This window comes from Vicugna pacos, chromosome 1, assembly GCF_048564905.1.
Source record: "Vicugna pacos chromosome 1, VicPac4, whole genome shotgun sequence".
NCBI lineage: Eukaryota > Metazoa > Chordata > Mammalia > Artiodactyla > Camelidae > Vicugna > Vicugna pacos.
The window spans coordinates 74,287,556-74,315,545 of NC_132987.1; the positions used below are offsets into that span (position 1 = coordinate 74,287,556).

The 27,990-nt window shown below is 40.8% G+C and overlaps 1 protein-coding gene and 2 long non-coding RNA genes across 4 annotated transcripts in view; 2 read left to right on the plus strand and 1 right to left on the minus strand.

The window, feature by feature from the left end:
• The window catches only part of LOC140697542 (uncharacterized), a 28,741-nt gene extending 27,984 nt beyond the window's left edge, over positions 1 to 757 (plus strand). The window contains exon 4 of the long non-coding RNA XR_012074685.1: positions 640 to 757. This is a non-coding gene — a long non-coding RNA (uncharacterized lncRNA). The remainder of the gene's footprint in view (positions 1 to 639) is intronic.
• Positions 1 to 27,366, minus strand: part of TMPRSS7 (transmembrane serine protease 7) — a 39,769-nt gene extending 12,403 nt beyond the window's left edge. The window contains exons 1-12 of the mRNA XM_072965403.1: positions 27,259 to 27,366; positions 24,900 to 24,967; positions 23,619 to 23,812; positions 22,147 to 22,185; positions 21,200 to 21,428; positions 19,761 to 19,891; positions 17,714 to 17,826; positions 14,938 to 15,044; positions 11,675 to 11,811; positions 9,654 to 9,761; positions 7,990 to 8,100; positions 7,146 to 7,262 (exon numbers count right to left, since the gene is read on the minus strand). Coding sequence (XP_072821504.1) covers positions 7,146 to 7,262; positions 7,990 to 8,100; positions 9,654 to 9,761; positions 11,675 to 11,811; positions 14,938 to 15,044; positions 17,714 to 17,826; positions 19,761 to 19,891; positions 21,200 to 21,428; positions 22,147 to 22,185; positions 23,619 to 23,812; positions 24,900 to 24,967; positions 27,259 to 27,351 — 1,447 coding nt within the window. The 5' untranslated portion in view covers positions 27,352 to 27,366. The remainder of the gene's footprint in view (positions 1 to 7,145; positions 7,263 to 7,989; positions 8,101 to 9,653; positions 9,762 to 11,674; positions 11,812 to 14,937; positions 15,045 to 17,713; positions 17,827 to 19,760; positions 19,892 to 21,199; positions 21,429 to 22,146; positions 22,186 to 23,618; positions 23,813 to 24,899; positions 24,968 to 27,258) is intronic.
• On the plus strand, positions 1,256 to 5,320 carry LOC140698217 (uncharacterized). Of its 2 annotated transcripts, none has more exons than XR_012075863.1 (3): positions 1,256 to 1,389; positions 3,502 to 3,583; positions 4,254 to 5,320. It is a non-coding gene; the product is annotated as an uncharacterized lncRNA (long non-coding RNA). The 2 variants fall into 2 exon arrangements; XR_012075869.1 differs by having other exon boundaries at positions 4,551 to 5,320.
• Positions 27,367 to 27,990: the final 624 nt, after the last annotated feature.

The window sequence follows — 27,990 nt, forward strand, 5'->3', positions numbered from 1 at the left end:
GGAACCGGCTCTGTGGGGCTGGGAACCGTCAGGGTTTTATCTGCTCACAGCTATGCAAGCATGTTTACTCTACGGCAATTCAAATTGTGTACTCATGAGGTATGCACTTTCCTCTATGAATAACACAATCAAAAGTGAAAAGTATTTTTTAAAATATACCTTTGTAGCAATATTTATAAAAGGCAAAGTGGAAGTCAAAGCTGATTTTCTTCAGTATTTTGATAATTAGCTCATTGCCTTCCTGCATCCAGCACTGCCTTGTGACAAAGTCACTTTATTTCTTTTTCTTCAGTGTCTCTACTTTTCATTTTTGAAGCTTTAAGAATTTTCTCTTCGATTTCCTTACTTTGATCTTCTTCATTTCATTGTAATATGTCCTTAAGTTGGCTTTCTCTTATAAATGCCTGTTTGCCACTCTGTGAATCTTTTAGTCCTTTCAATGTGTACTTTATGTTAATGTTTTTCTGGGAAAAAAGAATCAGTCATTTTTTATTTACAGCCCTGGGATTTACAGCCCTATGAATCCTTAAGTAAAGGCTCTGTTCCAGCACCTTGTCAGAGGGGTGCTGGTGGGCGAACAGGAAAGGCTTTAGGAATTGAGCACTTCATTGATCTGTTTGTCTTTGTTTATTTTTTAAGAGCCAAGAACTCTGGAACTTGTTAAAATAAGAAGAATCCTCAGCATCAACGCAAGTGTCAGAAAATGCCTCACAGAAAAGAAATCCAGTCACGCTGGTGAAAGAGCGATGTTGACGGCTTAAAGATACAATTTGGTTCTGGATAAAAATAAATATACATTTGTTTTTTGTAAAGTGCTTCTTGGTTAGATTCGGCTTCAAAATATTTGCATTTTTCAGAGGTGGTAACTAGGGAAACTGTAACATTGCTCAAAAATCATTTCCTACATGCCTGCTCCACAGCGCAGACTGCCATTCCTCCCAGCGCGAATGCCATGAAACGCTTCACGTCCTCCCATCTCGCCCTGTATCCTTTCTCTCTGTAAGATGAAAATGGGAAAAGTGTATATTTTTTTCAAACACTTTCTCCGTTTCCCCAGTTGCCATCTCTGAAAAATGCGAACTGTTCTGAAGATAGAAAAAGATGAGCATATTTTTAAAAGGCATTTAATTGCCTAGCACTAACCTACCTGGCCTCGGCTCCTCTGTGTGGGTGATGTGTGTAAGTGTGTGTATGTGTGTGTGTGTGCAGGGGAAAGTAAGGGGCGGGGCGGGGGGGGAGGAGTGAGGGGCGGGGAATCACTGCGATTGCGGGGGGCGTCCTAGTGGCGAGGAGCTTCCTCCAGCACCGCCGGGTCTGGCGTGAGATCCCTCCGGACCTCCAGCTGAAGCCCGCCACCGCGCGCGGCCGGGAGCGAGGATGGAGAGGCTGGTGAGCCGGGCCAGGCGAGGGAAAGAGGGCTCGGGGTGGGCGGCGTCGCGCCGGCGGCCCTGGGGAGGTGGCGGGCTGAGAGCGCCAGGCTGCGGCCCTCCTCAGGCTGGTCCGGAGCTGGGATTTTTGCTAGCGCTTTCCTCTCAGCGCTTATCCTTGCAGAGAAGCTAATTTTGCCTTCTAGCTGACGGTTTACAGGCCGTTCTGGCCACCCGGTTCTCTGTCTCAACGTGCTAGAGAAAGGATGCCGCCGGGCGGTGGCTCCGCAGGCGCTTCCCCGAAGACCATTGACATCCCTGGAGGGGAACTGGGCCTGGGGGTCGCGCGCTGGTGGCAGGGATGGAGGGTGCTGTATTGGCTCCGTTTAGGCCCTGAAGGCTGGGGTGGGGTTGTGAATTTCGGGATTACTGTCCCTGGGAGAGCTCGCTCCCTCCATGACGCTCCAGCCTCTTTCTCCATCCTCTGCGCCTTTGCCTTGGGAAGCCATAAACGATCGGATACATCAGGGTTAAAACCCAGGCTATGAGAGACAGACATTTTGTTTATTCAGGATCTGTATACATGACAAAATGAAGGAGAGGGTTTTCATTTACACTGGTATAATTTTAGAAAACAATAAATATTAAAATCCAAATACAGGTAATGCCTCAGGGTAAATTTTTTTTCATATGTAGTTTATTGGCAAGACCCCACAGCCGGTTATTTCAATGTCTTTCTTAACAAAGGCCTTCAAGTGATGTTTACCATGTGCTAGATGCTCTTAACCTTCACAACTATCCTTCAGAGGAGGAATTATTACCCAGTTTCACAAAGAAACAGGCAGAAAATGTCTCCAAGTCCATGTGACTGTGTAATATGTCAGGGTCAGAATTTGGACCTAGAAGCTTTCAGGGTAAGAGGTACCTATAGGGACAATGGAGCTGCCAGGCAGGCAGCTGTCAGGTAAGAGCCAGGCCTCTGTGAACCCTGGCCCTCTTGTGAAGGGTTATTAAATGAACTTATCCATTTCCATTACTGTATAATTTGATTAACCACGTAACACGTGTTGGCATTTACCATATCTTAGTCACTGTATTAAATGCTTTAAATGCTTAATTCTCACAGTAACCCAATGAGATAACAGCAACATTGATTTAGTACTTACTTCTATCAGTCTCTGTTCCAAAAGCTTTACATATATGACCTCATTTAGTCTTTTTTACAGAAAGAAGGTTGGGAATATTTTTTCTGCATCTCAGAAATGTAAAATGGTCTGCCCCAGCTTACGCAGCTAGCCTTTGTGCTCGCCTGAACTCAAGTCTGCCAGCAGAAATATGTGTACATTTAATAGCAGGCCTTTCCTTCTAATTCCCTTTGCCTCAGTCACTGTGCTTCTGCTTCTTAACCACTGCTGGCTCCCAGTTCACACATCTTGTGTTTTGGCTTTCTCTCCTATCCTAAACCTCAGATTTTTCACGCTGAGAGACAAACTATTCTGCATTCCTCATCACAGCCTTTGCTAAAGCCTGGATTTCCATGTGGCATGATGGTTTAAAACAAATTGATATGGGATTAGAATGCCAGAGAAAACGTTTTAGTTTCAGAAGCCAAAGTTGTTAAATAGCGAGAGCCTAAGTATTTGAGTTTTAAAAGCCTAAATGCTGAAAGACCAAGGATAAAGCTTCATCCCAGAAGGAGTTGATGGGAAGAATACAAGGTGATGGAGGTGGCAGCTTTTCTGACCCTAGGCTGGGGGAGCAAAGAGGGACTGACTAGTGTCTATGCTAAGACACCAGTTTGTGTCCTGAAAAGGATGCTCTGTGCCTGGTCCCCAGGAATGGGGAATTCAGGAGGATGGTAATAGGACTTGGTTGAAATTCAAGGGCAGAAAGCATCTGTGCCTTGCTTTCCTGTGTTTTCTGTTTCACTGTTCCCTTGCCGTGACGCCAAGGCCTCCCATCGCTAGGGACCACCATGATGAGAGACACGCTGCTGCTCTTCTGCCACAAAACCAAAGGTTTCGAGTGGTTAAACTGTAGCTGCAACACTCCCTGAGATAGCAATCAGATCAAAGCTTCCTTAGCCTTGTCTTCATCCAAATGCCCATTTCTGTGCTTTGCTTTCTGTCTTCAGGTGTTCAGGAGGCTCTTCTGTCATCTGTTCACCTGCAATCTGATCTGGTTCTTGTCAGCTCTGATGCTATGCGAGGCACAAGGTAAAGATACTCCATTGCCCTGCTTGGAATCCAGGAAACACAATTTCTAGAGTGGAGCCATTTGGGCACTATTGTTTGTGCCGTGCTGTTTCGTCTGTCTGCGTGGATTATTTCAATGTGTGATTCGTTTGGAAGAGTGGGAGTGGTTCTTTCTGCTTTCCACATTTTTGTTTTCAAAGACTTTGATATTTAGAAACTGTTTTCATAGACAAAAAAGATGTAAAAATTCTTTCTAAATTAAGATTAATTTTTCATCTATCAAATTGAATAATGATTAAAATAATAATTCTCTATGTTTGTAAAGAATTGAGAATACTTGGGGGAGTATGAGTGAACAGGGCCTTTTTGGAAGGTAATTTAGCAATAAGCCTTAAAATTGGGTGTGTCCCTCTATTACAGAAAAATATTAAAAATAATGAAATAGGGAGGTTACATAGGTTCACATAGTCTATTGCCTAAACCATACACCTGCACCGCCCACTTATCTGCTGAGTTTCCTACTTGTGTTAGACCTTTCTCCGTGATTCCATAAGACACCACCCCTCACCTTGCTGCTGGCCTGTTTGGTTTTTTTTAATTGAAATATAGTCAGTTACAATGTGTCGATTTCTGGTGTACCCCATAATGCCCCAGGCATGCATATACATACGTATATTCCTTTTCATTAAAGGTTGTCACAGGGTGTTGACTGTAGTTCCCTGTGCTACACGGAAGGAAGTGCTGCGGGGCTTTTATCTCCTGTGTGCTGTTGCTCTCCATCAGCCTTCACGTTGTGGGCAGGGGAAGCGTCACACCATCTACAGAGCAGGATTTACCGACTGGGGGACTCTAAATGGAATTTCATACAAGCAGCAAAGAATTGTAGACTTTCCACTAAATTATTTCTTCCATAGTCAAAGAGGAAAATCACCCAAGATGTTAAAACTCTAGCTTTGATACCCTTTTCTCCTCTCCATTCTAAAAGCAGCAATTTCTTCACATCTCTGCTCTGCAACATCTCAACCAATGTTTAGGAAACGCTGGTCCTAACAACGGGCATTGCCCTGGAACTATGCACATCCACTGAGAGTACCCCTCACTGAAACAGGACGTATGCACCACTCGGGGCTCCTGATTTGTACGTGTCGCTGTGCCCATCTCGTCATTCCTGATGTTCAGGGTTGTTGAGAGGATGTTGTTGGGCTGCCTTCGTTTTCCCTGATTACTCTAGCCATTTTATCTGTATCATTAGCATTAGAAAAAACAGATTTTGGTGTTTTTGATTAACTCTACATTTTGTGTACCGTTTTATTAATTTGCGCTTTTAACTTTATTAACTGTTATTTTTTTGGCGGGGATGGGAATTTTGGATATATGTGTGTACTCATTTTTAACCTTTCTTATTTCTTAATAAATTAAGTTAGGATTAAATATTTCCCTCTGAGAACTGCTTTATCAGTTTCTACAGATTTTCTACAGATTTCTCATTGTCATTCATAGTAACTCATAGTTCTTGCTATGATTTCTGATATGATTAAAGAGTGAAAAGAATTATGTAAACTTCTAATTTTATTGCATTATGGACAGTGTTCAACGTCATTTTTTGTGTACTAAATTCAGTTTTGGGGTATTTTACACATGTTGCTTGAAAAGACTGTTTTCTTTTGGGTAAAAGAGGCTACCATCACTCTAAGTCCAAAACCAGACAAAGATATCACAAAAAAGAAAAGAAAATTACAGGCCCATATCACTTATTAATATATATGCAAAAATTCTCAACAAAATACTAGCAAATTGACTCCAACAAAGCATTAAAGGAATCATTCAGCATGACCAAGTGGGATTTATCTCAGACAGGCAAGGATGATTCAGTATTCACAAATCAATCAGTGTGATACACTGCGTCAACAAACTGAAGAATAAAAACCATATGATCATCTAAATAGATGCAGAAGATGCTTTTGATAAAATTCAGCATCCATTTATGATAAAAATTTTTCAGAAAGAGTGTATAGAGGGAACATATCTTAAAATAATAAAGCCCACATATGACAAACCCATAGCTAACATCATACTCAATGGTGAAAAGCTGAAAGCATCTCTTCTAAGATCTGGAAAAAGACGATGACACCCACTCTTTCCACTTTTATTCAACATAATTTTGGAAGTCCTAGCCACAGCAATTAGAAAATAAAAATAAATAAAAGGAATCCAAATGAAAAAAGAAGAAGTAAAACTGGTTGCAGATGACATGATACTATACGGAGAAAATCCTAAAGATGCTACCAGAAAAGTACTAGAGCTCATCAATGAATTTGGTTAAGTTGTGGGATACAAAATTAATGTACATAAATCAGTTGCACTTTTATTCACTATCAACAAAATAGCAGAAAAAGGAAATTAAGGAAACAATCCTATTTACAATCACTCAAAAAGAATAAAATACCTAGGAATAAATCTACTAGGAGGCAAAGGATCTGTACTCCAAAAACTACAAGACACTGAAGATGACACAAGCAGATGGAAAGAAATGTCATGTTCTTGGGTTGGAAAAATCAATATTGTTAAAATGGCCATACTACCCAAGGCAATATGCAGATTCAGTGCAATGCCTATCAGAAACCCAAAAACATTTTTCACAGAATTGGAGCAAAAAAATGTTAAAATTTGTATGGAAAAACAAAAGACTCTGAATAAACAAAACATTCTTGAGAAAGAAGAATGGAGCTGGGGAATCATGCTCCCTGACTTTAGGCCATACTACAAAACTACAGTAATCAAAACAGTATGGTACTGGCACAAAAACAGACACATAGATCAACAGAATAGGATAGAAAGTCCAGAAATAAACTCACACACTTGTGGTCAATTAATCTATAATAAAGGAGGCAAGAATATACAATGGAGAAAAGACAGTCTCTTCAATAAATGTTGCCGGGAAAACTGGACAGCTACTTGTAAAAGAATGAAATTAGAGCATTCTCTAACACCAGAAACAAAAATAAACTCAAAATGGATTAAAGTTCTAAATGTAAGACCAGATACTATAAAACTCCTAGAGGAAAACATAAGCAGAACACTCTTTGATATAAATCACTGCAATATTTTTTTCAGACGAGCTCCTAGAGTAATGGAAATAAAAGCAAAAAAAATAAACAAATGAGACCTTATTAAACTTAAAAGCTTTTGCACAGCTAAGGATACCATCAACAAAATGAAAAGACAACCTACAGATCTTAACATACAGCATAATTAACATAATCATTAACGGCATTCCAGTACTTATTTCTTTTTTCATAGGTTTTTTTTTAAAGAACTTATCTGATTAGAGTTATTAGACAGTGAAAAGTTTTCATTATAAACATCCAGTGCATTAATGCTTGTCAAAAAAGAAGATAGAATCCACTCTAGGATTTTTAATTCTGAGAAACCATTTCAGATTCAGTTAATTAATATTTACTATTCCTCCCTGGCCTGTGGCAACTTCTGCCAAGGGGATTATACCAAGAAGGGAATGCAAATGCAAAACAAATCAACTGTGGAGGAAAGTACAAGGAATCAGGGGGAACGTGTTTCTACTCACTGCAGCCTTCCTCGTCGCTTCCATCTGGGCAGTCCACAGTCCCATCACATTTTGCATTTTGTTTCCTAAAGCAAATATCATTGCCACACCTAAAAGTTCTGTTGCTGCATAGAATACCTAAAAATGAGCAGAAGAAGGAAGAGTTTTTCCTTCCCAGAAACAATTTTGAGTGAAAGGAAATGAAGCAACCCCATGTGTCCCGTCCCTGCATCTCAACAGCTTCACTGGAAGACAGGCAGGGACACCTGTTGAGAATCAATCCAACAGCCTCTCCCTTCTTCCACTGTAAGTGAGATGCAAGGCAATTGGCCTTATCAGTGACTTAAGCCATGTTCTCTTTGCCATTACTTTGTCTTATTCTCCAAGAAAATATTTGAGCAAAAGTCAACACCATATTTAGTCCTTTTATGCCATTAGAGGCAGGGGAGTGGACAGATTTTATGAATTATAGCATATTTGTTCACACCTCTGGTGGTGTGTGTTTCTGCAGGGGCTGGAATAGAACACGCCCCATTATGGTATCTGGCAAGTCCCGCTGTATCAGAATCTCAGTATCCTTTAGTCTGGAACAGCTTTAAAAGCAAGTAAGCAAGAAAATTTTTCCAGTATACACACACACACATACAAACACACACACACACACCCCACCCCAGATAAAGTGGCCAACTTTTCCATTTTGTCTGCATCCAAGAGGATTCTTGGGACCTGGGATTTTCAGTGCTAAAACTGGGAGAGTCCTGGGAACACTGGGACAAGTCAATTGCCTTAGCTCCACAGTTACTTCAATTCTGACTTGGAAGAGTCTGCTAGGAAGAACAGCAAAGTACAGAGGGGTCTTCCTCACTCTGAGTGCAGTTCTGCTCATCCTGGCCATCCTCACAGTCCCTGAAGCCGTCGCAGACCAGAGGGCTGAGCTGCCTGAAGGAGCTGGCGTTGCAGGCAGGTTTAAGGGTCACTGGAACGAGAACAGACATGAAGTCTTGTGAGCCTGAGACATCGGCAGACTCTGATGGCCAGCAGTGCCCTTTAAAGGTGCAAGTGTTTAGGATGACTTAAATCAGACGAAACTGTGTTTCCTCAAAACTGACACCTCCATGAGGAAAAGCAAATGTTTACACTTTGGTGTGATTCCTAGCACCCTGAGTGTGTCAGATCTGACTCTAGCTGTGCGTTAAATATATGAAACTCTGGTGGTTTGTTTATCTAATTACAATTGAATGCATCATTAAGATTTTAAGAAAAATAAAAATCATAAGCTGTTTTCTAAACTGAACTTGTCTACCTTGCTAAACAAAGTGGGAGTACCCTGAGATTGGGGATTTTGTCGTATTCGTCTCTGTATTTCAAGCCCCTGATCAAGTAGTAGGTGCTCACTAAGGATTTGTTGACTAGGTGAACGAATGCAAGAACTTAAAGAGCAGCGGACTTGTAGTCTATTGGTATGGAAAACTCTCTTTTAAATGATTTTATCCTGAGACATTCATTTCCTCAATTGGGAAATACCAGTGTAAATCTATTACAATATTTCTTCTTTGGTATGTTTTTATTAATTGCCTATAGCCACATGACAGACAGAGTATATTAGCAAGCACACTTATAGAGTATGATTCCTTAGACATTTCTGGGTTTTTTGGAAAAGTTATCATTTTTGTTATCTGCTCCTGTTTTTTCAAATGTATGTCTTGTTGGGGGGCAGGGGTAGAGCATTGCTGCCCTGAAACAGTTTATTAAGTCTCTGAGAGTACCAAGTCAACGCCTGGAGAACAGCTTCCAAATTGGCATGATGAGAAATAATAATGATCAAAAAACGATCCTTGTTATGAAGTAACAATAATCACTCTTGTTTGGAGCGTCATGGTAGGGAATCATAATAATATAAAACACAAAAGCAACCTCAATCACTATCTAATTGTATTCTTTTCTTAAGGAATAGAAGACCCTATAGATTTAAAAGGTCAATGAAGCATAAGCTAGGAGGGTTATATTTTGTTTTGTCAATAAAAAAAATGTAGAGTCACAGATTATTTTTCATGAATATAATTTTTTCATGGTTAGCTATATTAATTATAATATTTTCCCAACAATATGAAAAAGGTTAAATAGCGTCACTATTGCAATTGTATTGAAATCTAACTCTGGATCTTTAGAAGAAAGTGCTGCCAATGGTGTCATATGGTCAGGTGAACTCTTCTCCCAGCCCCCTAGCTCAGCAAGGAGAAGAACCATGAGGAGAAGAGTGACCCCAACCTGCGAAGAACCAAGCTCAGGAGGACCACTGCTTAAAGCAGTGCTACCCCGCTGAGCCCAGCCTAGATCAGTCATATCTCAGACAACCCACAGATGGATGATCTGGAACAAGTGATTTTTGTAAGTCACCGAGGTTGGGGGTAGCTTGTTACGTGGTGAGAGATAACAGCTACAAAGACCCAGGATATGCAGCATCAGCGACAATGGTCCTGACAAGCTCTCTGTTCCTGAGAAAGTCCTGGTAAAAGCTTGAATACCCACCACAGAAAAGTTCATCGCTCTCGTCAAAGCAGTCATTTACGCCATCACAGTGCTGGGCTTGAGGGACACACAAACCGGAGGAGCATCTAAAAGATCCAACAGGACAGGCTAGAGATAATAAAAAACAGGAAATGTTGTGTGGGTCCCTAAAAGGCACCAGACCACGTTAACAAAGAAGCATGAAGTGTTAAATGGCTAAGCGGTGGCAATGTACCAGTAGTAAATATACAATTTCTCCATCAGAGGAGACTATTGAAAGGTCATTGAAACATATAAATTAAATAAATATAAAAATTGAGTTAAAAAATTGAAATAATAAGCAAGGTCACTGAAAGACCAAAATGGAGAATTTAAGAGAGCAAAGAAAGCAAACTAATCCTGCAGGAGTTCTGGGTCAACACTGCATCCAGGTCACATGTACAGTCTAATTCCTACTACCTCCATCCTTGACTCCTCAACTTGACTTTATCACAGACTTGAAGAAAGAGAAAGCTGGATGATACCTTCAAGTCCAGCATGCCCAGTGTGTTGTCTTCAGACTCCCCAGGGAATTACAAATGGTCTTCTGGTGTCTCTGAATCCTCTATGATCAGATGCATTATTCTGAGGAGTCTGTGTCTTTAATTACATTTTCAAGTGACCTTTGTCCCAAAATGTAGTAGTAACCACCGACCTTAGAAAGTGGACCTAAGGACATTAGTGACTGGCCTCAGAACTGGGGCTCCTGCTTCCTACCTCTCAGTGCACTTCAACTAGGCTACTCTTTGAAGATCCATTCCCTGCCTGCTCCAGAATCATTAATCCTGGGCTTACAGCCAAACATGAGGGAAGTAATCAATCCTTGCTCTCTGCCACAGTCTGAATTTTGTGTCCACCCCCCACCACCCATTTCAGGTGTTGAAATCCTAATGCCTAAGGTGATGATGGTTTGAGGAGGTGGGGTTTTACGGAGGTTTTACAGAAGTTATGAAGGCAGCTCCCTCACGAATGGGATTAGTGCCTTTATAAAGGGGGCCCCACAGCACTCCCTTACTCCTCCCACCATGTGGGGACAAAACGGAAAGTCTGAGATCCAGAAGGGGGCCCTCACCCAACCAGGCTGGCACTGTTATCTTAGACTTCCAGCCTCCAGAGCTGTGAGAAAGAAATTTCTGTTCTTTATAAGCGATATTGTCTGTGCTTTGTGCAAAAGATTAGGGAGAGTGCACGATCAGATCAACCACCATTGCAACTGCACACGATGGAAAGCGTGAGTCCCTAGGAAATATTTCTGGTTTGAAAAAAACAGTTAAAAATAAGATGGCTTACTATATAGCTGGATCCTTGCTGGAAATTGTAATATTCTGATATTCAGAAGTGTAATATTCTGAATCCAGAAGCAGGTATATTGGGATTGGCAAAGAAGGAAGGGTCTAAAAAGCCTTATCCTCATAGTTACCTAAGTGGCTAACCCTTACTTTTCCCCTTTTAAAACGGGTTGAGGATTTCCTGAATCAGTATCTACTCCCTCCAGCACTAACGCCGTCCCTCAGACGTTGCCTCTTCCGCTGACCGCTTCCTGCCCCCGTGCCAGCGGTTCTCAGTGTGAAGTTCAACATTCTGAGGGCTGGTATTTGGGCTCTCCTTGAGCGACCAGCTCTCCCTGCACATCAGAGGCCACAGTGAGTCGAAACTGTTGCCTTCTGATCCACCAAGTCTTGGTGTATACCTCCCATCTACCAAGAATCGTGGCTAGCAAGAAGAACAACAAATCAAGAAATGAGCTTGCCCTCTATTTCAGGAATGATGTAAGGAACTATTTTTCATTTGTAACAACTGTGTTACTTCTTCTATAATTTAAACTTCAGCAGAATAAACACATAATTGTATGTGTTATTTATCACCTATTTTGTTTACATTACATATTTATTTATATATTCCTATAAAAAATCCCTTAAATTCTCAAAGTTTAGAGTTGTAAAGGGGTGGCCTCTGCTTAACCCCTTCATGAAGGTGTTCTAAGGAGCTGATCCCCGGCTTACGCTGACTGATGTTGTAACTGCCGTATTCCACCAAGAGGGGCTTGTCCGAGAGCCTTGAACTGCACTGAAGCTGCACGTGAACGAGGGGGCTGGGCACTCGGAAGATGGTCTGGTGATCCATGTAGGAGCCACAGTACCTGAGGAGCGAGGGTCAGAGACACACAGCATGAGGGTCCATCAACCACACTCCTGTTGACAGTGAGCTCACTGATACTTTGGTCATTTGAGCTTCGTGAATGGAGATGCTTATGGTGGGGCTGATGGTAGCTATCCGTTCTGTGCTAAGTGCCTCTCAGTCACTTCTGTCCCCCTGATTTTCTCCTCTGCTGAAGAAAACAATGGCAGTACTATCAGCTATCATGTTGCTTTCCCACAATACAGAAGAGATACGGGTTTAATGCTCCTAGTCCTCTCTTCTTTAGGCATAAATAACTGCCTAACAAAAAGCATTGACTGCTTTGGCCACAAAGCTCTCTAGAGGGCAGAGTGGAATCCACGAACCCAGATTGAAAATATGCAAAGAATCCCAGCAACACTTACAGCCAAAGACAACAATATTTCAATCTAAATTCAAGTCTGATGTGCAGTTTGGGGCTTGTCCTTGACAAAATTTCAAAGTAGTGATGTCTATCTACAATGCTCCCCTACCCTGATTTTTCTTACTTCTCATCACCGAAGAGAAAATGTCTCTCCTAGTAGTAATTCTCACGTGAGCACTGTGGTTCCTGGGACATGTAGTAGTATTTCCCGGGGGGCCCATGGCAAGTTAGGCTCCTGCCCTTTGTGGGCGAAGCTCTTCCCTGGTGAAACATGCAAGTTCTTAAAGGGAAACAGCAGACAGAAAGTTTGAGGGGGTCGTCCTCCGCTGAGATCTGTGCATGACAGTCACGCCAAACCCTCAAGGCATTTAGGAACCACACATGTTCCATGGATCAGACACTGGCATATAGTGGGAGGAGTACAGGAGGAACCTATGGTTTTAAGGTTTAAAGCATTCGTGTATATTTCAGGAAGACTCTTTGGAATTGGCTGAAGTTCAGGACCTGATGGGTGGGATACCAGGAAGAGGCAGCAGCTGCAGGTGACTGCCAGGCTAAGTGGGAGCCAGGGTATGAGAGGCACCTGAAAGGTGAGTCAAGATCTGGGGGGCCAGAGTCTACTCTAGTTGGTCATCCTGGGATCAGAATCCTGCATTCTGAAAACATGATGATTGTTATCTGTCTCATAGCGATTTTATTCGTGCTCTCCATAAACATTTGCTAGCGTTTTCTTGCAAAGAAGAGCCTCACTTGGATGTTAAGGAGGAGTCAGGAGGAAAGGGATAGTTGAAACTATGCATGGACCAGAGTCTACAAGGGGTATGTAATGGGGCATAGTGGTAGTTCATGGAACAAAAGTAAAATAAAGTGAGAGACTGGAGAAACCCAGTGAGAGCTAATTTACATGGACAGGCAGGTGACAGGTAAGAAAACTGAGGTGTAAAGAGGTGAAGTAATTTGTTAAAGTTCAAATAGCAACTGAGTAGAAAGGCAGGATGGAGACACAGTCCACCTGATACTAAATCCGAGCACTTACTAGCGCACCAACAGCCTTCCTCTGAGGAACTCTGCTGCACACAAGCTTCGCTGGAAGGCTTTTCAGTTCTGCAGGTTTATATACTGCATTTCCGCTGCTCTGAGCAGTCACACACACCTCCCCCACCCCCGCCTTGTTCTCTGAATTCAGGATCACTAGGCTTCCTGGTGTTGGCATTACTTCTTCCCTCCCCAGCACAGACCCAGTGCTAACTTACCAGCAAGGTGTCCCAAATTCGTTCAATTAGAGCCTTTCTGATGGAAAGGACTGATAATAGGAAGGGCTGGCATTTTAAATCCCAAGGGTACAACTAGTGTCAAAGGAATCTGATAGGATTTCAGCCAGCCCACAAGTGAAGAGCCGGCCCTCCAGGGGAAGTATTTAGGGCAGAAAGCTTTCCTGGTATTTGTGGGAGGAACTCTAGCACTACATAATGGGTGGTCGGGGTTGTTATTTAGCGGGGGAAAAAAAAAATCTCATTTTCAAAGTACTGCTCTATTTTAAGCACACAAGTTTACAAAAGAGCTGCAAAGATTTGTTTTCTGGACCTCTAATTAAATACCAAAATCAAAATGCAGTATCTTTAAAGCCCTGGGTACATTCCATAGTATTTATGTGTTCAGTATCATTTCCAAAGCAATTTTATTAATCGTATTAATACATTTTTTGGTGTGTGGTAAGCATCATTTCATTGAATACTTAACAAAAAATCCTCACCTTATTACCTCATTTTATAGACTGACAATTAAAGTGGTTAAATAATTTGTTCTAGTTAATGTAGCTACCAAATAACAGGGCTGCAATTTGAACCTAGGTCTACGCAATAGACCCTTATTCAAAACATACTCCCAAAAGGAGTACAGGCCACATCTTAATAATGGATCCGAGGATGCCTTTAAATCAGGTAGAATGAATTCCAATGAAGACAGGATCAGTGACTATTTGGCAAGTCGTGTAACAGTCTAAAGGAAATGAAATAAGATTGTTCAGGAAGATCTTTTAGAAAGAGAAGGTTTCATTCATGGAATAGCAATGAGCAAAGAATTAGCAGACGGATCCCTCAGCCAACTTCACAGGGATCCTTGAAGTAACTGAGAAGCTGTTCTGCAAAGACGGAGCATTCCTGTATTTTTAAAAATAAAAGACCTATTATAACTTTAGAAGCAAATAAACAATAACTACAACCAAAGGACGAATTAAGGGTGAGAGTGAGGACCTCCTGGGTCATGTCAGGAAGCCTGGGCACTTAGGTGTCTCTCAGCTGCTTTCTGGTCCGCCTCAGCCCCTGTCCCAGCCTCAGGATACAGCCAGGACGAACGGGCCTCTCCTGCTGCACGGAACCAGCTAATGGGTTCTAACCTTTGTCAACACCAGGACCTGTACTCTGTTTTCCTCCGTGGGTGCAGTGGCTTATCTGCCAGTTATGTCTGCATGGGATAGAGTGCCACAGCCCATACATACTCCATCCATAGCCCAGCAACAAAGAGCAGTGATAGAACTTCAGGCCATACGGACTTGAATCCCGGCTTAGACACTTAGGAGCTGAGCGACCTCGAGCAAGTTATTCCTCCCATATTTCTCAGTTTCCCGGTCTGTAAAGTGCAAACTCTTTAGGGGACAGGAATTCAAGGCTTTGAACTTCAGGGCAAGGCTTGTCATTGGATTCTTCACTCATGGAAACCACTTACATGTGCTCATTAATTTCCCACCATCCGTGGTCACAGCCTTTCACACTCTTCTTGGCTATTGTATAGTTATGGAATTTCAGTGCTACGCCGAGAGTTGATAGGGGAGTCTGTGAACAACGAGCAGAAGTCAGAAAAATGATTCAGCTGAAGAATAGGTTTCAGACTAAGATTTTATTACCCAGAGCTCATTCCCCAAGCTTGCTGTTTTAAGGGTGTTTTATTCCTTGTGCCCTGTAGCCTTTGATGGGGTAGACCAGTTCTCCTGAACAAACTGACCTGATGAGAAGAGCAAGCAGAGAAAAAGTGAGCCTTCCAGTGCTCAGGGAATAGCTGTGAGCCCCAGTGTGACGAGCTGGGTGACGTGGGACACATTAGATCACCTCTAGGTTTCAGTTTCCTCCCAGTAAATGAGCTTAACTTTGAGAACACCCACTTATTAATGAGTGTACACACTTTCCTCCTCTGATGACAATAATGGCGTAGTTTATTTAAGGCACTATTCTGATTCTTTAGGTAGAGGGATGAATCAGCCTCCTCTTCATATTAAACCTGTGTATTCTGGAAGGCAGTCACTGAGTCATTCCTATGTCTTCTCAGAAGAGATAGATCAAACAAGAGAAGTAGCTGCTTATTTGAAACATGCACAAGTGACCACACACACACACACACACACAAAATGCAACTGACCTTGTTATGTCATTGTATGATAAGCACATACATCACCACCAACATGCCACAGTTTTAGTTTTAATTTTCACTTTAGCCCAGGAGTTATTTAAGAGAGTTCTTACATTTCTAGGGAGTAGAATTTTGGTTTGTCTATTTTCAAATTTTAAAATTCCATCTTAGTTAGAGAAGAGATTACTTATTACAGTATAGCTTTTGATTTCTTAATTTATTAAGGATTTTGTTGTGATCAAATTTATAAATGCTCCAATGTAATTTTTTTAAAGGGTGATTTCTGTTTATATGTATTACCAAATTCATCATTTGTATGGTTTAATAGTCTCCCTTGCCTTATTTATTGTCCCCAGCTGTCTCTGTCATGAGCCAAGAGAAAGGAAAATCTCTCTTTGTCCGTCTTACAGGCTTTATGAGTGTTAGTTCTCTGTGCCTTGGTGCGTAATTGTCATAATTAGATTCTTATGTTCATCGGCCTCTTAGTCACTGTAGATTGCCTTCCTTTTCTCACTGAATGCTCCGATTTCGGCTCTGCCTGGCATTAGGTTTGCAGTCCCTGCTTTCTTATTGTTTACATTTGCCTGGCATGATATTGTCCATTCTTTTATTTTCAGCTTTATTAAATCACTTTTTAAATTCATTTTGTCTTTTGAAAACAACATACAGGTAAGTTTTAGGCAATACTTTGTGATTCAGTCCTACTGTCTTTTTCCTTTAATAGATGAATTTTGCACGTTGTCTTCTATTGTTCTGATAGACATTTGGCTTTTCAGTTATGTTGTCATATTTTATATTATAATTTTTTTGTTGTGTTGTGTGCTTCTTTCTAATGTGTGTTTAGGGTAGCCCCTCCCCTTAACCTACCTTTGAGAGGGGATGGATTGGGTACAGTGACTCACATTGAAACACTATGACAGGGGGAAGGGAATAGCTCAAGTGGTAGAGTGCATGCTTAGCATGCAAGAGGTCCTGGGTTCAATCCCCAGCACTTCCTCTAAAAATAAATAAATAAATGAACCTTATTATCTCCCCTCTCAATAAAAAAATAAATATCACAACAGCACAGTTAGGCAGGTAGTATAATTCACAACTTATATAAGAAGAAACCAAGACTAACCAAAGAGAAGCAACTTTCCCAAGGTGAGGAAACGCCGACCAGAGACTTAAACCAGTCTTGCATTTCTCTAAAGGCCTCCCTTCCTCAGGGCTGCTTAGAGACCAATGTTGGGAACTCAGCAGGATCGGGACTGTCTTTTGTTCATCATAAGACTCAGAAGGCTCGTGAGAACATGTATCACATTTTTTCCACTCTGGTCATCTGGTTATTTCTTCCCATGTTAAAAAAAATAGATGCAAACTGAGAGGTCCCCTCCCCTACTTTATTATTCTCCATAGCGTTATACCATCATGGAACACACTGTATATATTTCGCTGGTATATTTGTTTATCGCCTGTCTCCCCCTACTTTATAGTACGTTCTGTGAGAGCACAGCCTGTGTGTCCTCTCAGAAATGATTTTGCACATATACAGTGAAAGAACCAAGGTGACTGACTCCTTGCTCTATCTCCCTCCTCATGATACTACAGGCAGAGAAAGAAAAATAGTTTACAGACTGAGATTCTGAAAGCAAACAAACAAACAAAAAGCAGGGACTCCCTGTCCACCATCAGAGGGAGATGTGTATTTCATATAAATTTACCCTCTGATTTGCTTATACGACAGAAATATATGTTGCCAAATTCAATTTATTATTTCTTTATTATATCTTGTTATAATGCCGATGTAGTAATTAAAAATTAACAAATGAGCTCTACCATAATGAAATAAATTGATCCCGTCACAATGTCTTTGCATTTTTTAATACAAACAAAATAATAGACTGGAAAAATAAGCCCCAGTCTGAAAAAAACAGTTAATCCGTGGGCAGAGGGTTGAAATTACAACAAAGTTGCATGTTGTAAGTAATATATTTCAATAAGGTTTAAATATTATAAAATTAACTAATATCTTGTTTGGAATTTAAAAACTAAGTATAATTAAATTAAAAAATAGGATAATAGTATTTTTTCTAAGATAGTGGTAAAACTAGGTTACCTGAAATTTCCAGGTACACTTGCATTTCGGAGGATAGTAGCTGGGGTAATACGGACTCGAAATTTTCCCTTCAAAGCCAGTGATTTCTTTGACCAACACTGTGTTTTCACATTCTGAAAAATATCCAATAATACACAATGATTTATAGTTGCGAGATTATGGGAAATACACTCCATGCATTTCTTTAACTACAAATGCATACTTCCTTAATCAAGAAGATTATATATTTTTTGAAATGCAAACTAATGTTTTAAAAAGCAATAGTACTCTACAGTTGTATAGCTGAAGTACTTGTACAAAGTCTTTATTTGTTTTCAAATTATACATTTTGGCTACAGATCTATAGGATGCTATTACTTTCTTTAAAAACATGGTTTAAATATACATTTTTTCTTCTAGTTTTATTGAGATACAACTGACATACAGCATCTTTTGACATGCAGCACTGTAAATGCATATTTTTAAAATTTCTGAGTTAATTTTCCTCAAATTAATGTGTATTTGTTGTTCAAGAAATATACCCAGTTTACATAACATGTTATTCTGTTTAAATAAGACAGTCTAAATGCTTATTCTTACTGAGGTAGTCATTTTTTGCTAGAATATAAGCTGCCCAAGAGTATTGATTTTTGTCTGTTTTGTTTATTGCTGTTTCCCTAACATCTAGAGTCATTTCTGGCACACAATAGATGTTCAATAAATATTTGTTGAGTGAATAGACAAATTCTAGTACAATATTTCTGATATGATTCTATTTTTAACCTTTGGAGTTAGAGATAAGTTTTGACCTAAAAATATCTCAAATATCTAGTTCGATTTTGTACAATAAATCTATTTTATAATTGGTTTTGTAATCATTTGATAGAGAAAACCTATCAAAATGAGCCACTGGCCTAAAATATAGATGAACCTGAGGCTCTTACCATCTACTTAAGCCAAATTCCCTTCCCTTCTCACTTCCATCTCTCATTCTGATCCCTTTAGCTTTGCTGATGCTCATAAAGACGATGTGACCACTAAGATCTGACCAGTTTCCAGGGCAACAAATATTACAAAAACATGACAGTTTCAGTGAAGTCTCTTTTTATTCTGTTCTGTTTACATCAAACCAAGTCAAAACAAGAACACAGAAGAAAGCACATTTTGCTCACTAGAAAAACCCATTACATTGTCTGGGTTCTGCATCACAAGCACCTTCCACGACGGCACTCTCTCTATAAATGAGAGCTCACAAAAGACAGTCTGTGTGCTGGTTACTGAGCTATTATTGTCTCTCACCTCCAAACCCACTCCTCTCTACTCTATTCTGCAAGGCTGGGCTGGGACTCTGCAAACCCCTCTCTCCTTTCCTACCTGACAGGCTCTGCCAGTAGCGGGGAGGGGGGTTGCTAAGGGGAGACCAGAAGCCTGGAGGCAGGAGAACGGGACTTCTGTCAATTTCTTATTCCAGGGAGTGTCACCCAGCAATCCTACCCACCCCCGCAGCTACTCTTCCTTCCTGCAACAGAGGTGAATCCTGCTAGCAGTTTTTCCAACTTCTGCTTTATTGCATCTCCCTCAAAGATGCCAGCTCAGCTGCCTGGTACTCTCTTCTCAAAGATCCAGGTCCCCAGTTCATGAGCACCTGCCTCTGAACACACAGACACCAACATCAGCTGGGCAGCACCCCCTTCTCAGAGGTCTGAGTTTCATTTCACAGACGCCCTCCTCCAAGCCCTAAGTTGGAATCATTAAATCGCTTTCCTTTGTTCTTTCATACCTACAGGTGTTAGTTGCTTCCTACACGTGTTACATCATAATACCTGACATTTTTGTTTTGCTTTTGCCTTTTGCGTTACCCAGTTAACACCTTTACACTGTTGTGAACAGTTGTTTATCTTACATTCTCTCTGTTAGAATAGCTAATGTGATCTCTCTTCTTACTGGACCGTGTCAAGGTCCTGACTAACGCAACTAGTATTACGACACAGCCTCGGGAGAGGTAAGACTGAAGTATCTATCGAAACAAATGTTTCTCATGACTGTTTTTCAACTAGGGAAGACTTACTTTGTTCTGGAATGACCTCGAAATATGCCCGGATTCCTGACAGCCTCCGTATCTGAGGAGACTTTAATGTCACCAACATCAGATTATTTGTGGAAACAAATGACATTAATGTTCTTGTGGGTTCACAAATTCTGAAACCAGATAACCAAACAAAAGGACATAAATAATAGGTCATTGAGAATTGGACCCCTACATCCACCACGAATTCTCCCTATTTCCCGGGCCATTTGCACAGTTCTTGTGAATCAGAGTCTGTCAGCCAGGTCTTCAGTAAGTGACCACAGGACATTACAGATAGAGGGGTGCTGGTATAGGTACAGAAATTTTTGTCCAATAACTACTGAAGAATTTTCTGTAATGGCCGTCAGAGGACACTCTTTGAGCACAAACAAGGTGCACAGGCAGGGTACTGAATGGCTGAAGTCACCGGCTCTTCACCAGGGAAAATTGGGTTCAAATTCAGCTCCATCACATAACTGGCTGAAAGATTCTGGGTAACGAAGTAACTAAATCTTCATAAATGCCAGTTTCCCAACTATGAAATGGTAGTAATAAAACAGTATACTCCTCATAACATAGAGGTGAGGATTAAATGAAATAATAACTAAACACACCTGGGAATAATTAAAAGAAACCTAACTTTTCAATACAAATCTTTAGACATGGTTTGAATTTTTAATGTGTGCATTCACCACCAACATATAAATTCATACGTACATAAAATACTATTGTATGCATACATAAACATTATTAAAAATGATAAGATAATTCATATGCCTATTTAGCACAGTGAGTAAAAAGAGCAAATTCTTAATAAAGCCTGACATTATTAGATCATCAAAATATTAAGCACTCATAAAAAGATATCTACTAGTAAAAAAGAAATACTAGGGTATGTCTGTGTATGTGTGTGTGTGTGTAATTGTGTGTATGTATGAATGAAAGAATGCATGCAAAAATATAACATTTATCCTAGGTAATGAGAATGTAAAGTCATCGACATTATTTTCTCTGATTGACCTCACTTTCACAATGAACACTGTATTATGTTTATAATAAGGAAAAAATGTAATTGTTTTACTAACGCTAGGCAATCATAATAGAATACATATTCTCACATTCTGTTGAAATAGTAGACTTCATTGTGATTGCAATAAAAGTAAATTTAAACAAACAAAAAATCTGTTATCTATCAGAAATACTAGCTGAAGCTCCTACTGTACTGATTTTGACTCGTGTATGCTACAAGTGAAAAGCAAACATTGTGTCTGATAGGTGCTGGCTAACGGGGGGGGCGCTAAATAGGGCACAGGGCAATCTTTGACCTCATAAGAATACGCAAAAATGGTTTTAAAAAATCCAAAAGGAACCCAGATACTGCAAAAGAGAGATGTTGTAAAAATTCTTTTCACTCGCCAGCCAGGGTGCCTGCGTGATACCTGTACAAGACTGTGCTCCGGGCGGGCAAGAGGGAGTCGTAAATGGTCAGGGAGTCGCTGACGCAGTTGTCGGCCTCAATCTGGACGGACTCTATGGAGAGACGAAGCAGATGGCCCACTGTAGCCATCAGCTTGAAGTGGCACATCAGCCTCCCTGAGGTTGCAGAAATCTCCAGAGGGTAGCGGAGAGACAGACGATCTGCGTAGAGGTACTGAGAGCAGCCTCTGTCTGTGAAGATGGTACTTGGTTTGGTTTTGTTTTAGGAATGAGTTTTCTAGAAATCTTTATAGAAAAGAGCCAAAGAGGTCACAGGGAGGACATCTGCTATCTTTGCCAGCCTGGAATCCACTCTCATCTCTTCTCACAGCACCTAGATTTTACTTTGAGAAACTGTTCCTACCCTGTCAACATGGTTTGCTTGGAGTTAAACTCACCCCTAGGTCCAGAGGTGGGTACACAACCCAGACTGACCAATGAGTCAAAAAAGTGGGTTCAGGAGTAGGCATGCCAGTCAATTTGAGACAATGAGACTCGGCCCCAGGACTTCTGCAGGAACCATCAGGTGAGTTTTTTTTCCACTATGACTGCTAAACTGATAAATTACAAAGCTTGGATCTGCTGGTGGCTATTTATGCCTCCACATGGGAAGAACCCATTTGATAAAACCTCAACAGAGGAAAGCAAACATGCAGAGTCCTGATATTTTATCTCTTAGAACCTGGATCCAACCATGCCTGCAGCCAGCCTCCTCCACGTATGTCCCAGTTATATGAGCCAATCAAGCTGCTTTTGTGCTTAAGCTGGTTTGAGTATATATCTGTTACTTGCAACTGAAAGAGCACTAATACACACCTTCATTTAAACAGGAAAACTACAGTCAGAAAGCATACTGATTTGGAGGCAGCTGGGGGATGGGAAGAGGAAGAAACCACATGATATAATTTACCAGATCCTATGGTTGAAGAGTAATCTGACCGAAGCCCAGCTGCATCGAAAAAGTACATAGAAAAGAGTCAGTCCCAGCATTTCATTTTGTTAGAATCTTGCTTAGTAAAAGTATTTTCAGTCATTAAAAGCAAACCAACATACCTGAGAATTTGCTGTAAAATAATCCTGAAGGGAAGGGAGGTTGTTTAGGTATTTAGAGCTCAAATAGGAGAGCCAGGAGCTCCCAGTTACTGAAGCTGAGCAAAGGGTGTGAGAGAGTTCATTAAACTCTTCTCTTAGCTTTCGTGCTCGAAATCACCCATAGTAAGAAGTTTTAAACATTTTTTAAAGATAAAAAAGCAACCAGACATGATAATTAGTTCTGTATCTCAAACAGTATATGTGGTACAGAATTTTCCACCAGAGATTTTGTTCATTCATTTGTTACTTATTACAAATACTTATCAGCCACCTACTATCTGCCTAGAATATATATATAATTTAAATCAAAATAGAAAGCTGAATAAGTTTTGAATTAAACAATGATTAAACCACTTTACTGTCAAGACAATTGATGGAATTTGCATTTTGACTGTGCTACGGAGCAAGCCACTTTGAAACACTGGGACACACTAAGTAACACAGGCACGGTTCTGTCTCAGCAGGGAAGAAACGAGGAAGGTACACCTCTGCAACATGTTCCTTCTCCCACTTTGTTCTGTGGAGCCTTAGTCTGAAGATGCATGAAGCCAAAATAAATATAGAGAGGGGTACACTTTCATAAATTCAGTTTCATGTATATGACCCCAATTCTATTGTCCAATCACTGTGTGTAACATCTAGCAGGTTTCTTTATCAACAAAGCTCCAAAGTCTTCAGCTAATCCTGCCCCATGGGATTGGGGAAAAGAACACAGTTATTCCTCAGTATCCAGGGAGGACTGGATCCAGGACCCCCACAAATTCCAAAACCCATGGATACTCAAATCCCTTATGTAAAATGGTGTAGTAATATACAAAATAGGTAAACAACAAGGTCCTCCTGTATAGCACAGGGAATTATATTCAATATCTTGTAATAACCTATAATGAAAAGAATATATATATCTATAACTGGATCATTATGCTGTACACCAGAAACTAACACAGAATTGTAAATCAACTATACTTCAATTTTTTAAAAAAGCTATTTGGATAAAACCTATGCATATCCTCATTTATATTTCAAATCATCTCTAGATGACTTCTAATACCTAATACAATGTAAATGCTTTGTAAATAGTTGCCAGCCTGCAACAAATTCAAGTTTTGCTTTTTGGAGCTTTCTGGAATTATTTTTTCCAAATATTTTCTATCCACAGTTGGTCGAATCCACAAAAGTGGAGTCCATGGATACTGAGGGAAGATGGCTCTTTATTACAATACTGACTATGATAAGGGCATATCAGGAGTGCTGCAGGAAGGGAAGCTTAAAGAATGACTCCACAATCACCATTTAGTACCACAGAGTCCATGTCCACAGCCAGACCCTGCAGGCTCCCCACTGAGGTCCGGTTTATGATGCTCGTCTGGATGGAGTCCTTCAGGATGGCAGCCACGCAGTCCTCACAGAAGACATGGCCCTTGGCATTTGGCATGACAAACACAAGCCAAAAGTGCACAAGGAGCCCACCTTTGTTGTTACTGCTACAGTGAAAAGAGAAAGAAGTTCAGGGATACCTCTTAGGAAGCAGACTTTCCTAAGGAGCCAGTGACCCAACTGATAACCTCAAGGTAAAGCCAATGGGCACATCCTTCAACTGAGCACCATTTCCTTCTTTAGGAAGTCATTGACTCCTATTAAGGGAATTTGAAAAGCAAAGCATCATGGTATGTGTATTCTTGTGCTGGGTTCAAATCTATAACAGTTAGTATATTTTGCATCTCTATGGAGAATATACTATTTCTGTGGAAATCACTAAGTATTCACTGGTATTACAAACAAGAAGTTAGAATGTCTGATACCTCACCATGTCCAGACACAGGGCTACATCTGCTTTATCCCCCTTAATCTTATGAGGAAGGTCTTATTGTTATCTCAGTATTACAGATGAGGAAATTAAGGTCCTCTACAACTCAAAATCACATGACTACTAAGTAGCAAGTCTTGGAATCAAGCCTAATTTGGTTTTCAGTCCGACCCTGGAGCAGAAGCTCCTAACTGCACAAATATTGCCATGTTTTACGGGGTAAAAAAAGATGCATAGTGTTGTAAAGCATAAATTTTGGAAATGGAAGGTAAAGGAAAAGAAACAAATTGCTTTACTCCAAGACTTCTCAGTGCCTTTAATCTGTGAATTTCCACAGATCTATAGGGAATGGGGGAAGGTGGGATGCAGTTCACGATGCACAATGTTTCTTAAAAATTATTTGACCATGGGATCCTTTTTTTCTCAGAAGATCTCTAGCAATCAGTATTTTTACATATTGAACATATTTAGAGAGACATTGGCCTGTGTTTTATTTTTGCCCCCACCCAATACAGTGGCCATGTTTACAGCCATTTTGCCCAGTGGCCTTATTGCAGAAGTCCAGGGTCCCAGTTCTGGGGAGACAGCAGGCTTTAGTAAGTGAAGAGAAAAACCCAGCATGACAGCTTGGCAAAGAATTGGGTCACTAGTGTGCTAACAGGAAGTTACTTGAGAATGGCACTATTTCAGCCCTTCCACAGCCTTTCAAGGAATTTACAGCAATGAACGAACGGACAAGTCCCAAAGCAAGATGCACTCATTACCTGACCTCTGCAACGACAGACTGCTTGTAGAATTTGGAAAAGGCAGATGTTGTATAAACCAGGTTTAACTGAAAAAAAAAAAATGAACCAAGGTGTCAAACGTCTCTTGAACTTGGTACCCAGCGTGCTGTAGGTCCAAGCTTGGACAGCTAGCAAGGAGAAAAGCAAGACTCCAACTAGAAGCCTCTAATGCCAAACCCAGACACTGTATCTTGAATTCAAGTAAATTCTTACTTTCTGTTGCAGTCTTGGGTTACCTACTGTCATTCCGCTGTCTGTGAAGATTCATCAGTTAACTTTACTCATTTATTGTTGTCTTTATACACCCTAATCAAGCTTAACTTCTGCATTCTGCCTACTCCAAAGGTTCATTTTCTCCACAATGAGTAAATCAAACTCCTTTAAGCACATTTTCAAAATATTTGACCCAATCTCTTTTTTATCAATGCACAGTATGGAAAATTTATATTCTCAAGGACACGTTCCTATATTAGCCACTAGAGGGCAGAGGGTGCCCACAGTCAGGTCTTCATCCCCTTCAGAACTCTCCAGTTTCCAGGGAAGCACCCAGCTTTTAAAACACCATAAATGAAGCTCAAAAGAGAGCTATTTCAATCAATTGACTTTTTTTTTTTGCCCTTACTTAGTATTTCTAAAACCAATTTCTTCTGCCAAATCTTCTCCTGTATTCCCCTTCTGACAAAGAGGCAAAATCACCTACCAGGAGAAAAAACAAAAACAAAAAAACCTTAGAAATATAGCATCTTGAAAAAAAATGGGCTGTGGAGTCTAAATTCACCTTGCAACACATAACATGTTACCTAGACCTGCTGAGCCTCCTTTTTTTCCTTTTTCTCTTTCGTTCTTTCTTTTTTAATCTGTAAAAATGTGATCAAAATGCCTACCTCTTTGGGCAGGTTGTTGAATAACTGCAATGCAATGTATTGAGTGTAATACAAACTATACAAACAGGGTTTACTCAAAGCCAGCACTGACTCTGCAGGAGGCCGGGGAGGACTTCACAGAAAAGGAGACCCCTGGATGGGTCATGAATGATGGATGAAATTTCACTCAGTAGAAATTAGACAGAGAGAATAGCACTAAATCAGGGCCCCCAAACATGCAAGAGCAGTGATTATTCATAACACAAGTAATGACTGCCTTAGGTCACAAGGTTTCTTTGGGGAGAAGGTGGTAAGAAATGAGACTGGGACAATCAGGGGACAGAATTAGAAAAGTGCTTGCTTGCCTGCCATTCTTAAGAATCAGTACTTTATCCTTCAACTGAAGATGAAATACTGTTTTTTTAAAGGATCACTCCAGCAGTAGAGAGGAATGGCTTTGGGTGGGGAAGGAGGAAAAATGGTAAAGAGAATTTTTTTTAAATGTCTAGCCCTTTGGGCTAATTTGAGGACTGACTGACATATAGGAAAGGTGAAGGGTTCTGCGATTTACCCAGAACATAGGAGGCCTTCGGTCAGTAAGAGTTGTTATGCCCACTGTAGCCTTTGCTGTCTCTCGGCTCTCCTCCATTCTACACTCCAGTGTGCCTGTCACCACAGGCATCTCGCCCCTGCTGGGCCACCCTCTCCATCACTGTGAACGTGCAAACTGGCAGAAGCCTTCTAACTGGCGACAGGTACCAAGAGCCAGCAACAGATGTCTTTCTATTGGACCAATTGTGCTTTTAAAAAAATTGGAAACAAATATCCAGTAAAAAGGCACTTGCTAACTTTGTAGCTATCCAAACTTATGCTTTTTAAAGAATGTTTACTTGCATAGAAACATGCAACCTAATGTGAAGAGGAAAAAGTCAGATTATAATACTGAGTATCTACGAATACCTCAATATTGCAGTATGTCCTGTATCCACGTGGTCCAGAATCAAAAGGGGCTCTGTCTCTGGAGACGGTGTTAGAGATTTTATTTTTTAAATACTTCTGTAAATTTTTAAAAATGTTTTACAATAAATATGTATTAGTTCTACAATATGAAAGTTTTTTTTTTTTTAAGTAGAGATGCCAGTGCTTCAGGGTGGAAATAAATGTGTATGGGTCACAGAATCATCAGTATGCATGTAACTTCTGTACTACAGGGTATTTTAAAGATCACTTGATCCAGTTCCTTTATTTTATAGATAAGAAACACTGATGCTCAGAGAGACATTTTGTTTTACTTTCAGCAGAAAAAAATAAATAAGCAATTCTATCTTACAACCAAGATGCGCTAAATCCCTTGCTACCCTGAGTTCTTCCTTCATCCGCTCTGCTCAGCTGCAACACAGTGACCCCGCCGCCACTTCCTGCCCCACCCCCCACCTCACCTTCCCCAGACTCTCAAGCTCCCCCCATCGCCTCACCACTTGCTGCACAGTCTGTGCCACTGACAGAAATTCCCTGGACTCCTTCTGCAGGTATTCAGGAAGAAATTCAATGTTGGTGACACGAAACATCCCCACAAAGTAAAAAGCATCTCTGCTCTCTGTCTTACCTGTAAGCCAAGAGAGAAGGTGGTTAGGAGGCTTTCCCATCTGTGTGGCAGCGAGGCAATGTCTGATCTCTGTCAGTGCAGGCTCCTAAAATGCCTTTATTCTAGACAGCTTTGTAGTTTACTGGTCACAGCCTGTGAAGCTCTAACTGTAGTTAACAACATCTCTTCCATCAGCAGTAATCAGCCTACCTCTTTATTCTTTCTATGCGCTCTGGCCAATACTTAAGAACAAGATTAAAAGGTAAAAGATAGACCTGTTTCTGGATGCAAGTTCTTGTGCCCGAGGAACCACGAGGCTGAAGAAACTGAAACGTTGGAGTTTGCAGCAGAGAAAAGTTTACTGCAGGCCTGAGCAAGGAGAAAGGGGTGGCTCACACCCAGGAAAACCCTGGACCCCCCAGAGGGTTTCAGCAAAACATATTTAAAGGTCAGGTAAGGGAGGGGGGTCACAGGGTATGTGATCAGCTTGTGCACGACTCTCTGATTGGCTGATGCTGAGGTCACAGGACGGTCAACACTATCAGCCTCTGCACGCCAGAAGGCCTGAGGCCATGTTCCATCCTCAGGTAGTTAACTTCTTCCCTTTGGTGGTGGGTTTTAG